At 43.1% G+C, this 13,403-nt stretch overlaps 1 protein-coding gene across 1 annotated transcript; it reads right to left on the bottom strand.

The window, feature by feature from the left end:
- Positions 1-12,443: 12,443 nt before the first annotated feature.
- LOC110545897 (olfactory receptor 5V1-like) lies at positions 12,444-13,403 on the bottom strand. Its single transcript, XM_021632314.1, has one exon. It carries the CDS (start codon positions 13,401-13,403, stop codon positions 12,444-12,446), a length of 960 nt encoding a protein of 319 aa, XP_021487989.1.

The raw sequence follows: 13,403 nt of genomic DNA, 5'->3' as shown, positions 1-13,403 counted from the left end.
ATCAAGTTGTATCAGGACTAAGTGCATCATCTTCCACTGAGGCCAGAGCAGGCAGCAAAGTAGGCAACAAAGTCCATGTCAGGGACAACCCCCCCCATTTGCTAGGGGACCCACATGAAGGCCAAGCTGCCCATCCGTCACATATATGTCTGAGGCCTAGGTCCAGAACATTCATGCTCTTTGGTTGGTGCTTCAATGGGCCTAGGTTAGTTGATTCTGTTGGCTTTCTTGAGGAGTTCTCACCTCCTCCAGGGCCTTCTATCCTTCCCACGACTCTTCCACAAGACACCCCGAGCCCTGCCTAATGTTTGGCTGGGGGTCTTAGCATCGATCTGCTGCTAGGTGGAGCCTCTCAGAGGACAGTCACTCTAGGCTCCTATCTGCAAGCACAGCAGAATGCCATTAATAGTGTCAGGGGTTGGCTCTCTCCCATGGGGTGGGTCTCAGGTTGGGCCAGGCATTGGTTGGCCATTCCCACACCTGCTCCATCTTATCACTGCTCGGTTTACAGGCAGGGTAAATTTCAGGTTGAAGGCTTTGTGGGTGGATTGGTGTCCTCTTCCCTCCAGTGGAATTCCTGCCTGTCGAGGGGGTGGTCTCTTCAGTCTCCATGTCCCCCGCAGCTAGGAGTCTCAGCTACAGTCACCCCATAGCCTTCTAGGAATCTATCCTGTCGCCCCAGATTGTCTCAGAGATGTCCTTCCCCCTCGGATGGACCTTCTCTCAAAGCCCTCTCACCTCCCACTTCCACTCTGCCCACTTCTGAGCCCCCTCCATCACTCCCCTCTCCACACCCTCTCCCACCCAGTCCTTCCCCTCCACTTACTTGAGATGTCTATTCTGTTTCTGGTTCTTAGTGGGATCCAAGCACCTTCCCTTGGGCTCTCCTTGTTACTTAGCTTCCTTGGGTCTGTGGATTGTGGTATAGTGACCTGTACTTTATGGCTAATATCCACGAGTGAGTACATACCAAGTGTGTCTTTCTGGGTCTGTGTTACCTCACTCAGGATGATCTTTTCTAGTTCCATCCATTTGCCTGCAAATTTCATGATGTCCTTGTTTTTAATAGCTGAGTATTATTCCATTGTGTAATGTGCCACAGTTTCTTTATCCAGTCTTCTGATAAGGGACATCTGGGTTGTTTTCAGTTCCTGGCTATTACGAATAAAGCTGCTATGAACATAGTTGAGCAATGTCCTTGTTGTATAGTGGAGCATCTTTTGGAATAGGCCCAGGAGTACAGCTTGGTCTTGAGGTAGATCTAGTCCCAATTTTCTGAAAAACCTCCATACTGATTTCCAAAGTGGTTGTACAAGTTTGCACTCCCACCAGCAATGGAGGAGGGTTCCTCTTGTTCTGCATCCTCTCCAGCATGTATTGTCACTTCAGTTTTTGATCTGACAGGTGTAAGATGGAATCTCAGAGTTGTTTTGATTTGCATTTCCCTCATGACTAAGGAAGTTAAGAAATTTTCTAACTGCTTCTTGGCCATTGGAGATTCCTCTGTTGAGAATTTTTAGCTTAGCTCTGCACCCCATTTTTAAATTGGATTATTTTGTTTGTTGGTGTTTAGCTTCTTGAGTTCTTTATATATTTTGGATATTACTCCTCTATCAGATGTAGGGTTGGTAAAGATCTTTTCCCAATATGTAGGATGCCATTTTGTTCTATTGACAGTATACTTTGCTTTACAGAAGCTTTTCAGTTTCATGAGGTTCTATTTATTGATTGTTGATCTTAGTACCTGAGCTGTTGGTGTTCTGTTCAGGAACTTGTCTCCTCTGCCAATGAGTTCAAGGCTCTTCCTCACTTTCTCTTCTATTAGATTTAGTGAATCTGGTTTTATTTTTTTATTTTTATTTTTTTTACCATGCTTAATTTTTTTATTTTTATATTAATTACAGTTTATTCACTTTGCAGCTGTAGCCCCCTCCCTCATTCCCTCCCAATCCCACTCTCCGTCCCTCATCTCCTCCCTGCCCTTCTCTAAATCCACTGATAGGGGAGGTTCTCCTCCCCTTCCATCTGACCCTAGTTTATCAAGTCTCATCAGGACTAGCTGCAAAGTCCTCCTCTGTGGCCTAGCAAGGCTGCTCCTCCCCTGGAGGCTGGTTTTATGTGGTGTCTGTTTTATGTTGAGGTCTTTGATCCACTTGGACTTGAGTTTTGTGCAGGGTGATAAATATGGATCGGTTTGCATTCTTCTATATGCAGACATCCAGTTAGACCAGCACCATTTGTTGAAGAGGCTTTCTTTTTTCTATTGTATGGTTTTGGCTTCTTAGTAAAAAATAAGTGACTTTGGTGTTGGTATATTTTTGGGTCTTCAGTTTGATTCTGTTGGTCAGCCAGTCTGTCATGCCAGTATCATGCAATCTTTATTACTATTGCCCTGTAGTACAGCTTGAGATCAGGGATGGTGATACCTCCAGACGTTCTTTTATTGTACAGAATTATTTTAGCTATTCTGTTTTTTTTTTTTTATTTTCCATATGAATTTGAGAATAGTTCTTTCAATTGTTTTGTGAAGAACTGTGTTGCTTTTTTTAATGGAAATTTCACTGAATCTTTAGATTGCTTTTGGCAGGATGGTCATTTGTACTATGTTAGTCCTACCTATCCATGAGCATGGGAGATCTTTCCATCTTCTGTTATCTTCTTCAATTTCTTCAGAGATGTGAAGTTCTTATCATACAGGTCTTTAACTTGCTTGGCTAGAGTTACACCAAGATATTTTATTTTATTTGTGGCTATTGTAAAGGGTGTTGTTTTCCCAATTTTTGTTTATCCTTTGTACACCGCATACTGATTTTTTTTTTTTTTTGAGTTAATTTTGTATCCAGCCACTTTGCTGAAGATGTTTATCAGTTGTAGGAGTTCTCTGGTAGAATTTTTGGGTCACTTGTGTATAATGTAATATCATCTATGAACAGTGATACTTTGACTTCTTCCTTTCCAATTTGTATCCCTTTGATCTCTATCTAGGACTTCAAGAACTATATTGAGGAGATATGGAGAGAGCCGGTAGCTCTGTCTTGTCCCTGATTTTAGTGGGGTTGCTTTAACGTTTCTCTCCATTTACTTTGATGCTCTGGGAATTGCTGAAGGAAGACCTCAGACTCAGGTAGTATGCAAAAGCAAGGAACATTTATCCTGCAGAAATTTCCAGCATGCAAGGGCCAATATTCCATAGAACGCTGACCCGGAAGTGAGCAGGAAGGCTCAATTTAAAGACAGGTAGGGGGTTTCCCAGTGTGGTTAGGTAATCTTTACATTGATTGGTTGGTGCTGATCCATGTGAACTCCTGATTGGTTCTGCAGTTGGGACACTTCATGGAGTACCCGCTCTAACTGACCTTTAATTTGATTGGCTAAGTGCCTGGGGACTTTATTAAGTTATTGTTTCTCATTTTCAGGGAGGTTATTGAGTTATTGTATCTGGTTTCCATGGACTGTAGTTTCTTATTTCAAGGAATAGAAATTCAGGCCTGTTCAGTATGAAGCCAATTTTGAAGCCTGTCATGGAGTCAGGCTGGCTTATTAAAAATTATTTTCCTCACGCGTAGTAAATGTCTCTGTAGATTAAGATATTTTGATGTCTGCTCAGCCACATGAGCTCTTTCAAGTTTAAATTCCTTCATCCCCTGTGTCCAGCATACTCCTTTCCTAGTCAAATTGTCACCATCTTAATCAGGTGTCTGTGTCTGCTTGCAAAACACCATCCCAGCTGGGCTTGCTGGCTTCTGACATTTCCGCGGAGAAGGAGAAAGTAGGCAGATTCATGAGAATCTCACCTGAGAATCTAGCCACTTCTCCCAATCAGCTGTTTGCAATTCTGTCCTAATTGCACATGGATTTTGTGGCTTGGGTTAGAGCTCAAATACTTGAAAAACTGGGCATCTGTGTTGCTATGGAGAAGCCGTCATTGATACCAAGTGAAGACTCTCCAGTGAGGTTGCTTTGGGGTAGCCTAAACTCCTGTTAGCAGCTTTTCATCTAGCTTGTGTAACTAAGCTCAATAAACCAATTGGTTTCCCTGGGAAAACGGAACTTTGGTTTACTGTTGAGACCTTGGAAGGACAGAACAGATGCCGCTTGGTCCCCAGCTCAGGGAGAAAATCCCTCCCCCAAATCAGAGAGCCTGTTTCAACAGTGACATCTCCTAGGCTGTGGAGGACAGATGAAACAAGCTGTGCAGCGATGCTGGTATTCTTTTATCAACAAATTTTGCAGAAGATTTACCCAAAGGAATGTTCTCTGGCCCTTCCTTGATTGTTGGACTGGGCTATTTTATGTGAGAGTCACATAAAATGTATATCCACCACAATGGACTGTACCTTAAGTTATGGACCAAAGCAAAAACCTGCTCCTTTAAGGCGCTCTTATCAGGTCACAATGAGAAAAGTAACCAATATCGATTACTATTCCAACCTTTTTTCTAGATTTATTCATTTTATTTGTCAATGTTTTGCCTGCATACGTCATACTTGGTGCCGGAGGAGGTCAGAAGACGGTATTAGTTTCTCTGGAATTGGCATTACAGATGTGCAGGGAATTGAACTCAGGTCCCTCTGTAAGAGCAGTCAGTGCCCTCAACTGCTGAGTCATCTCTTTAGTCACACATTCCAACATTCTTATTTCCCTAAACCTCGGGTTCCATCCTTTATATAATATATATTCTGTCCTTTTTATAATAGCAGGGAGAATTGATATCTTACTTTTATGAACTTTATGCCAAAATGCTGGGGATAACACCTTGGCCCTTGCATTTCCACTCAGTGGAAAACACTCAGATGGACAAAGCAATGCCACTGGCCTCTTTGGTCCAGCATCTAAAAAAAAAAAAAAAATCCATTAGCAAGCGTATCATCAGTGTTTCTTTCAAAAATATTGAAATCTTGACATTTTATTTTGAAATAAATCTGGCAAACATCCAGAGTGCACTTTTATTTAATTATTTAATTTTATTTGTATATGTTACTTGTACAAAATAATGGGTTCTGCTCTGACGTTTTTAAACACGTATACAGTGTGCTTTGATCATGATTACCCATGACCCTTTCTTGTTCTCCTTCCTACTTCTACTGGCTTCCTCTTTATCACACAGTCCCCCTTCTACTTTGGTGTCATTTAAAAAACGTCTGCATTCTACATACAAGAGAAAGTAGTTTCGTCTTTCAGAGCCTGGCTTATTCTTAAATATGATGATCTTTAGTTCCATCCGTTTTCCTACAAATGTCAGAATTTTATGTTTTTTAGCGGCTGAGTAGCACTCTAATGTGGGTCTGGATTACATTTCCTCATCCGTTCATTTATTGATGTGTGCTTAAAGCTGATTTTATAACTTGGACCCGATGGACACTGCTGTCATGTATGTGTAGGCATGCTGAATTCACCATGAATGAGCATCTTAGATAGAATCTGTATTACAGGTAAGACAACTGATGACCTCAAGCGGGTCTCCTCAGAGAGCGGGGAAGGGCCTCCTTTGAAGGCAAGGAAGGTGGATGAATTTTCTTTTATTTTGCTAATTATTTTTAAAATTATTATCATTATTACATCACAACCACAGTCTCCCCTCCCTCCTCTCCTCCTAATTCCCTCTCCCTCTGCTATGCCCTCCAATACACTTCTCCTTTCTCTTCAGCAAAGGACAGGCTTCTTGTGGATATCAACCAAACATGGCATAGCAAGTTGCAGTAAGACTAGGCACCTCTCTTCTTAACAAGGTGACCCAGTATGAGGAAAAGGGTCCCAAAAGCCATCGAAAGAGTCAGAGACAGCCTCTGCTCCCTCTGTTAAAAATCCCTCACGAAGACCAAGGTACACAATTGTAACATATATGCAGGAGCTCCCTGGTTGTCTGTTCACTCTTGGTGAGCCCCTGTGAACTCAGATTAGTTGATTCTGTGGGTTTTCCTGTGGTGTCTTTGACCCCTCTGGCTCTGACAGATCTTCCTTCGCCTCTTCTGCAGGATTCCCGAGCTCCATCTAATGTTAGCTGTGGGTCTCTGCATCTGCTTCTATTAGTTGCTAGGTGAAGCCTCTGTAATGACAGTTGGCCTAGGCACCAATCTATGGGTATGGCAGTATATCATTAAGAATCATTTCATTGACTTTTTCTTTTTGCTAGTCTTGTTTGGTTCTATCCTAGGTCTCTGGGCAACCAGGCAGTGTCTGGGGTGGGTCCCCTATGGCATCGGTCTCAAGCTGGCTGTCCACTCCGACAATTTCTGCACCACATCTACCCTAGCACATCCTGCAGGCTGGACAAATTTTAGGCCATAGGTTTTGTGGCAGGGTTGGTGACCCAATCCTTCCACTGGAAGTCTTGCCTGGTTATAGAAGATGGCTGGTTCAGACTTCATATCCTCATTGTGAGGAGTCTTAGCTAGGGCCACCCTCATAGATTCCTGCCAGTTTCTATGGCAGTGGTTTCTAACTCATCCCAAAGATGCACTGTCCAGTCCAGTTGTCTCTCCCAGGACTCGCTCCCTCCACCGTCCCTCAACCTGATCCCTCCTGTTCCCATTCTTATGCACATCCTATGTCTATTTTATTTCCTCTTACCAAGGAGATTCATGTGTACCCTTGAGTCTCCTTGCTATTTAGCTTTGCTGGGTCTGTGGTTTGTAGCCTGGCTACCCTTTACCGATGAGAAAAAAAAAAAAAATCAATGTTTTAGTATTTGTCCAAATCTAGTTGTATTTTCTTGTTCTTGTTTAAAAGGGTTTCACCAATCCTTCTATTAAGGCTCTAATGGACCCATAAGAGACCTGATGAAATTGTGGACACATTTATTTTGTAATTCTGCAGCTCTCGGTGTTACAGTGAGTGAAACGACTGGGCAAGCTTTTTGTTGAAGTCTTGGTCTCCAGCTGGATGATTCAATCATTGAGAGGTGATTGGATTTTGAGGACTCTTCTCCGTCAGTGAACTAGTTCGTCAATGGATTTATAATCTGATGGAATTATCAGGAGGTGGTGGGCAGTAAGACCTGGTTGGAGAATGCTTGCCCTGAAATGTATCTCTTTTCTGGTTTCTTCATCCTCTTTCCTGGATAACCAGAGGTTGGCAACTATGTTCCAAATGCCACTCTGTCCTCATGTTTTGCTTCCAGAGGTAAGAAATGAATCAACCATGGGCAGAGGCTTCCAGAACTGTTAGAAAAAAAAAAAATCTTTCCTTCTCTGAAGTAGTTTTCCTTTTGCCTTTGTCATAGTAATAAAAAGTCTAACAGTCAAATTTTTTGTTGTTGTTGCTCTAATGTTAACCTTCGCCAGTTTCAAGAGGAAAGTGTTTTTTTGTTTTTTGTTTTTTGGCCTGGCCTGACTTCAGTGAGGAGTAGAATACCTGAGTCTGATATTCTTCATGAAGGCTTCCAGCTGCGGCCATCAGTGGCAGATTGTTAGCCATACCGTAGTCTTTCCTCCACACAGAGGTCTATGGTATTCCAGAGCTGGATTTAAAAAGGAAACTTTATTTCTGAGAATTGCCGCCGATATTTTTCATCATTGATTTTATTTATTTAATCACTTTACAGCCTCATCCCAGCCCCCTCCCTCCTCTGCTCCCATTTCATCCTCATGCCCCCTCTTCCCCATTCCTCCCTCTCCTTCTTCCAAAAGAAGGGGAGGTCCTGAAGGGGTACCCACCCACCCTGGAACCTCAAGCCACAGCAGGACTAAGCCATCTTCTCCCACTGAGGCCAGACAAGGCAGCCCAGCTAGGGGAAAGGGATTCCCAAGGCAGGCAACAGAGTCAGAGACAGCCCCTACTCTCATTGCTAAGGAACCCACATGATGATCATGCTGCACATCTCCTACATACGTGTAGGGAGTGTAGGTCCGGCCCATGCAAGTTTTTTGGTTGGTGGTTCTGCTGCTGCTAATTTTGAGCTTCTGCTTCACTATTGCACACGACAAGCTATCAGAGTCCCACCTTCTATTGGCTGTGGTATCATTGCCACACTCTCTGTACTATCATTACACACTCACTGGTCATCCGGCTCTCTCGGGTAGTGCAGCTTGCTCCACTTGTGAGGGGCTGTTCCCTAGAATCATTCCTAACGTGAAACGGCACAGCAGCGTTCGTTGTGGAAATAAAAAGCCACTAGAAGTATTTCAGTGTAAAGGAAGGATTCAAACGAAGACTCCTTGAAAGTGTCAGTGCTGAAACTCCCATGTGTTGGAACACTGTTCAAGAATGGAGTCCTGTGAGGAAGATTCTGAGTGCTTCTGAGAAAACTCCAAGAAAACATGACAAGAGTCTTGTGACCTCAGTTTCTTCAAAACATGGAATTGTTCTTGGAATGTCTTTTTAGTGCTTCTTCCAGGAGTAGCAGACAGGAGTGAGTTTACTTCAGATTATTCTTTACAACTGGCTATTGTTATTTGTTTATATGACTCTAGGGAAAAAACATGTTTTTTCCATGTTCTGCTTGTCCTTGTGATTGTACCCTTTACTCACGTGATTCTTCTTAACTCTCAGGGTATAAATTGTCTGATGCTCTGAACAAAGTTGGCTGTTGCATGAGACTTTGGTCTGACTCACTTTTGGCCCCATTCTCCTAGGTCCCACTGCCCTTCTGGAGCAGAAAAAAGTGGCACCGTGAACAGGGACCTGGAGTTGGCTACAAGGTAAGAGAGTAGGGCACCTCGCAGAAGGAGTTGAGTGAGAATAATGAAGCAGAAATCAGGGCAGGTTTTGTCTTATGATAGCTTGTGCATCATTTAAAAATTATTTAATTGTATAGGTGTGAGGTTGTCAGATTCCCCGGAACTGGAGTTACAGACAGTTGTGAGCTGCCATGTGGGTGCTGGGAATTGAACCCAGGTCCTCTGGAAGAGCAGACAGTGCTCTTAACCACTGAGCCATCTCTCCAGCCCCTTTGTTCATAAATTTTTAAATACGAAGCACAGTTACTAAGATCACAACTACTGATTACTTGCAAGTTGTTCATGATTATAATTCCTGGTTTCTGGAATAAGAAACTTTAGATGAAGAAGTAGGGAATCAAATCTGAAAGAATATTGAAATGCATATAAATAAGGGGAAAAGTTATCCACTCAATTTTGGGTCACTTAGGCGATAATTCAGATGGTTATTAAAATACTTAAGAAAGATAAGGAGGATATTAATCATGAGGAATATACGGCTAACTTCTTGAATGAGTATGAACTAGAAAATCAAACATTAAAATTGTTAAAAGATGCAAAAATGAAGATTCTCCCCATTCAGGCAAAATCAAAAGTAGAAACAGCAGCTCTGACTTGACTCCCTCCGCTCCCTTACCGGAGCCTCCTTTAAATGGGTTCCCTAAGATGATCCTGTGGCATGGGTTGAGGAATTTGCTGAAATGGAAGTTTCTGTTTTATTTTTTTGGTTTGTTTTTAAAGACTCAATTGTGTCTTGGGATGTTTTGCTGGAAGCTGTCTTGTGTGAGGGCATGACTCTGGCCAGCTGAAAAAACACAGGGGTGGACTTTGAGGAGAAGAGATATATATGGAAGCCCACGGACAGGGAGACGCCACTTTTTGGCTTGGCATGGCTTCACTGGTCTTTATTCTTCAATACTTGACTTCGCAAAAAGAAACATTCCAGAGAACTTCTCAGGGCAATCCAACTGAGTCTTGTGGCTTTCGCTGACTTGTCCTAATCTGAATCGTGCTGATTCATGTTGCTCTTTGGTGCTGGTATTTAGACTGGACTGCTGGTATCCAGACAACTAAGAGTGGACTCACCCCAAGAAACTGCTTTTATAAAGGTCTATAATCCCCCTTTCCTTATAACCTTCTTTGTCCCTTCCCCCTGGTCAGTGGGTTAGAAGGGAGGCAGAAGTGTTTAAGAACTCTGAACGCTCAGGTTTGTTGAAAACTTTAAGCCTACAGTTTACTAATCAGTCTAATAGTGAATCCTGTCCACTTTCTGATGAAGATTTAGAAGAGCCTGTGCCAATGCTTAGTTTACAACCTATTTGAACAAGTGCATGCAGAGAGAAGGAGTTTGCTTGCCAATCCCTCCCCAGGCTTATGCGCTGCCCTTGGTATTTCCAGTGCAATTTGAGCATAAGCCAAATGTTTACATGCACTGACCCATTTATTTAAAACTCTAGAAGGAAAGACAGCGTTGGATAGTCCTTGCATATTATCCCTAGAGGGAAAAAAATGTACAGTTACTTTAATCCAGACTGAAAGGGGCATTTCTGTACTGTGTGGACCCTTCAACACCTTTAAACTTATTTATTTTCCCCACTAAATTGGCTCCTTCAGGTGTCATACAACAGGAGGATAAACAGGAATATAATTATACCATAAGGGCCATAACATACTAACGTTTTACCTGACTCTTCTTGATGAACTAAATCAAGGGAGGACCCAATGTCAACAATTATGTGGACTTGATTCTTGCTGTATTATATTACCCTTAAGTAACAATCAGTTTTTAGGAGTGTTAAAGAACTCTGTGGATTTTCAAATTTCATTTGCAGATTTTTATAGGAGGATAGGAAATAATTATCCAGCTGGCAAGCTATGAAATTTCCTCATATAAACTGAAGTTTTGATTACAAAAATTGTCCAGGCTTCTTCCAATCCACAGGCAGATGCTTATTTATTGTTGGCATGTGTTTTTTTAAATCTATTTTACTGAGGTTTCTTATATCTCTTTCTTCCATTTCCACCCCAATCCCTTCAATCACCAGGTAGAAGAGAAAGAAGGTTAGTGGGGTGATGGGGACATAGTTCTCTTTAGCTACTTCCTGCTGGTTAGGGATCTTGGGTTCCTTGGGGCAAGTCTAATCTTCATTTGGCTCCTCTGGCCCCAGGCCATCACGGATGATGGCAGAGGCCAAGGAGACAGAGGATGCCATCAGAAAGACAGCAAACCTGCAGCTAACCAGCAAAAGGAAATGACCAACCATATCATCAGAAGTCAAGTCTGCTGGTCAAGTTAGGCCCTTTACACCCAGAGGGAAGTTATTCTATGAAGTACTCAGGGCCCTGTGCTACCTGGGAATATTTTTCTGGCTATGTGTTCTGCTTCATTCTATGCATCCGCCATGAGTGCCTCAGAACACTGCATTGCTCTTCTGTTCCTCATCCTCTTTGCTTCAGCTTGAGACTGAGTAGATTCAGCTCCTGTTACCTTTACTGATGACTCTGTGCTTATGCCTAGACCTCAGGACTTGAACAGACTCATTTATTTCATCTGGAGAAGGGATTGCATTTAAATTTTCCTTGAGATTTAAATCACTTCCTGTTTCTATAGGACGTAATAACATTTGAATCCTTCTTAAAGGCAAATATAGGCTTATGTTCCACAGCATACCAGAACTACTAATTATATGGGTTTATTTTCAAACTATTCTCCAGACTTTTTTCTGATCCATATAATGATGTAACCAATGGTATTGGACGTAGTTTGGATCCCTGTTCTCCGTGGTAGAGAGAGAGTTTTACACACAATGCTTTTACTGTTGTGACATAATTTATTATGTTTATAATTTGCTTGTTTATAGGATATTCATGCAATGACATTAGATTTATCTATAACATCTCACATGAAAAACACTCTGGATATTCTGTGTTTGGAAAATAAAAAAAGGAGATATCAGAACACAGTCCAAGTATAGAGCTTTGTGAGAAAAATTTTGAGTGCTTCTGAGTAAACCCCAAGAAAACAAGGGTCTTGTGACCTCAGTTTTTTCCAAAATAAGGAATTATTCTTGGAATGTATTTTTGTGTGCCCACCCCCAGGTATAATGGATAGGAGTGAGTTTACTTCAGATTATTCTTATTTTGTTTTTTAAGATTTATTTATTATTTATACAGCATTCTGCCTGCATGTACGCCTGCGCACCAGAAAGGGCGGCCAGTCTCCCTACAGATGTGGGGAGTCTCCCTACCATGTGGTTGCTGGGAATTGAACTCAGGACCTTTAGGGAAAACAACCAGTGTTCTTACCTCTGAGCCATCTCTCCAGCCCCAGGTTATTCTTTGCAACTGGCTATTCTTTGTTTATTTGCCTCTATGAAAATACATGTTTTTGCCACGCGTGGCTTGTCCTTGTGATTGTACACTTTACTCACGTGATTCTCCTTAATCATCAGAGTAGAAATTGTCTGAGGCCCTGAATAAAGTTGGCGATTGCATGAGACTTTAGTCTGACTCATTTATCAGCCCCATTCTTCCAGGTCCTAGCACCTCTAGAGTGGTGGCAGCCATGGAGAATTCTCTTCAGGTGATTATATGCCCAATTTGAAGGCTACTGGCTGAGGCCTAGCCAACACAGGGCCCCTAGGATAGCTATGAACAAACGCAAAGGAACACAAAGTCGTACACTGACGTTCTGTGATTCTTTACATGATGTGGTTGTGTGGCTCTGGCGCATGAACGTTGTAAATGGCAACTTTAGGTTGCAATGTCAGAATGTTGGGTTACTCTCTAGGCATTGTTATTGCCAGGGAACGTACACCCCGCAGCCAGCTTCCTCAGAGCGCCCTTGACCTCCTTGTTTCTCAGGCTGTAGATGAGGGGGTTCAACGTGGGGGTCACGACACAGAACAGCACAGACACCAAGATGTCCATGTCCAGGGAGTAGCCTTCCCTGGGTCTGTCATAGTTGAAGTTGGCTGTTCCATAAAAGACCACCACCACAGTGAGGTGGGAGGCACAGGTGGAGAAGGCCTTTCTCCTGCCCTGAGCAGAGGGAATCCTCAGAATGGCAGAGATGATGAGAATGTAGGAGCCTGCGGTGAACAGGCAGGGGCTCAGGCCGATGGTGGCACTGGCCACGTGGAGCACAGACTCATTGACAGAGGTGTCTGAGCAGGAGAGCTTCAGGAGCAGTGGGATGTCACAGAGAAAGTGACTGATCTGGTTGGGGCCACACAGAGTGAGTGTGGCTGTCAGGGCCGTGTGAGTCACAGAGTTCACCAAGCCACACAGCCAGGACCCAATCACCAAGCTGACACAGACCTTCACACTCATGAGAACGTGATACTGAAGGGGGCGGCAAATGGCCACATAGCGGTCATAAGCCATGGCAGCCAACAAGACACATTCAGTTCCAGCACACGTCACAAAGAAGAAGATCTGGGAGAGGCAGCCTTCATAGGAGATGGTCTTCTTCTCCCTGAAGAAGTTCACCAGCATGATGGGGATGGTGGTGGACGTGTAGCAGATGTCCAGGAAGCTCAAGTTGCTGAGGAAATAGTACATTGGGGTGTGGAGAGCCGGGCTGACCCTGGTGGCCATCATCATGAGCGTGTTCCCCAGGAGCGTTGTCAGGTAAATGGCCAGGAAGACGAGGAAGAAGAGGCCCTGTAGGCTGGGGTGGTTGGAAAATCCCAGGAAGATGAATTCTGTGACGTGGGTTTGATTGCTCATTTCAAGCGGAGTCAT

The sequence above is a fragment of the Meriones unguiculatus genome, chromosome 10 (assembly GCF_030254825.1).
Source record: "Meriones unguiculatus strain TT.TT164.6M chromosome 10, Bangor_MerUng_6.1, whole genome shotgun sequence".
In the NCBI taxonomy this organism is placed as follows: domain Eukaryota; kingdom Metazoa; phylum Chordata; class Mammalia; order Rodentia; family Muridae; genus Meriones; species Meriones unguiculatus.
This window is presented reverse-complemented; position numbering and strand designations above follow the sequence as displayed.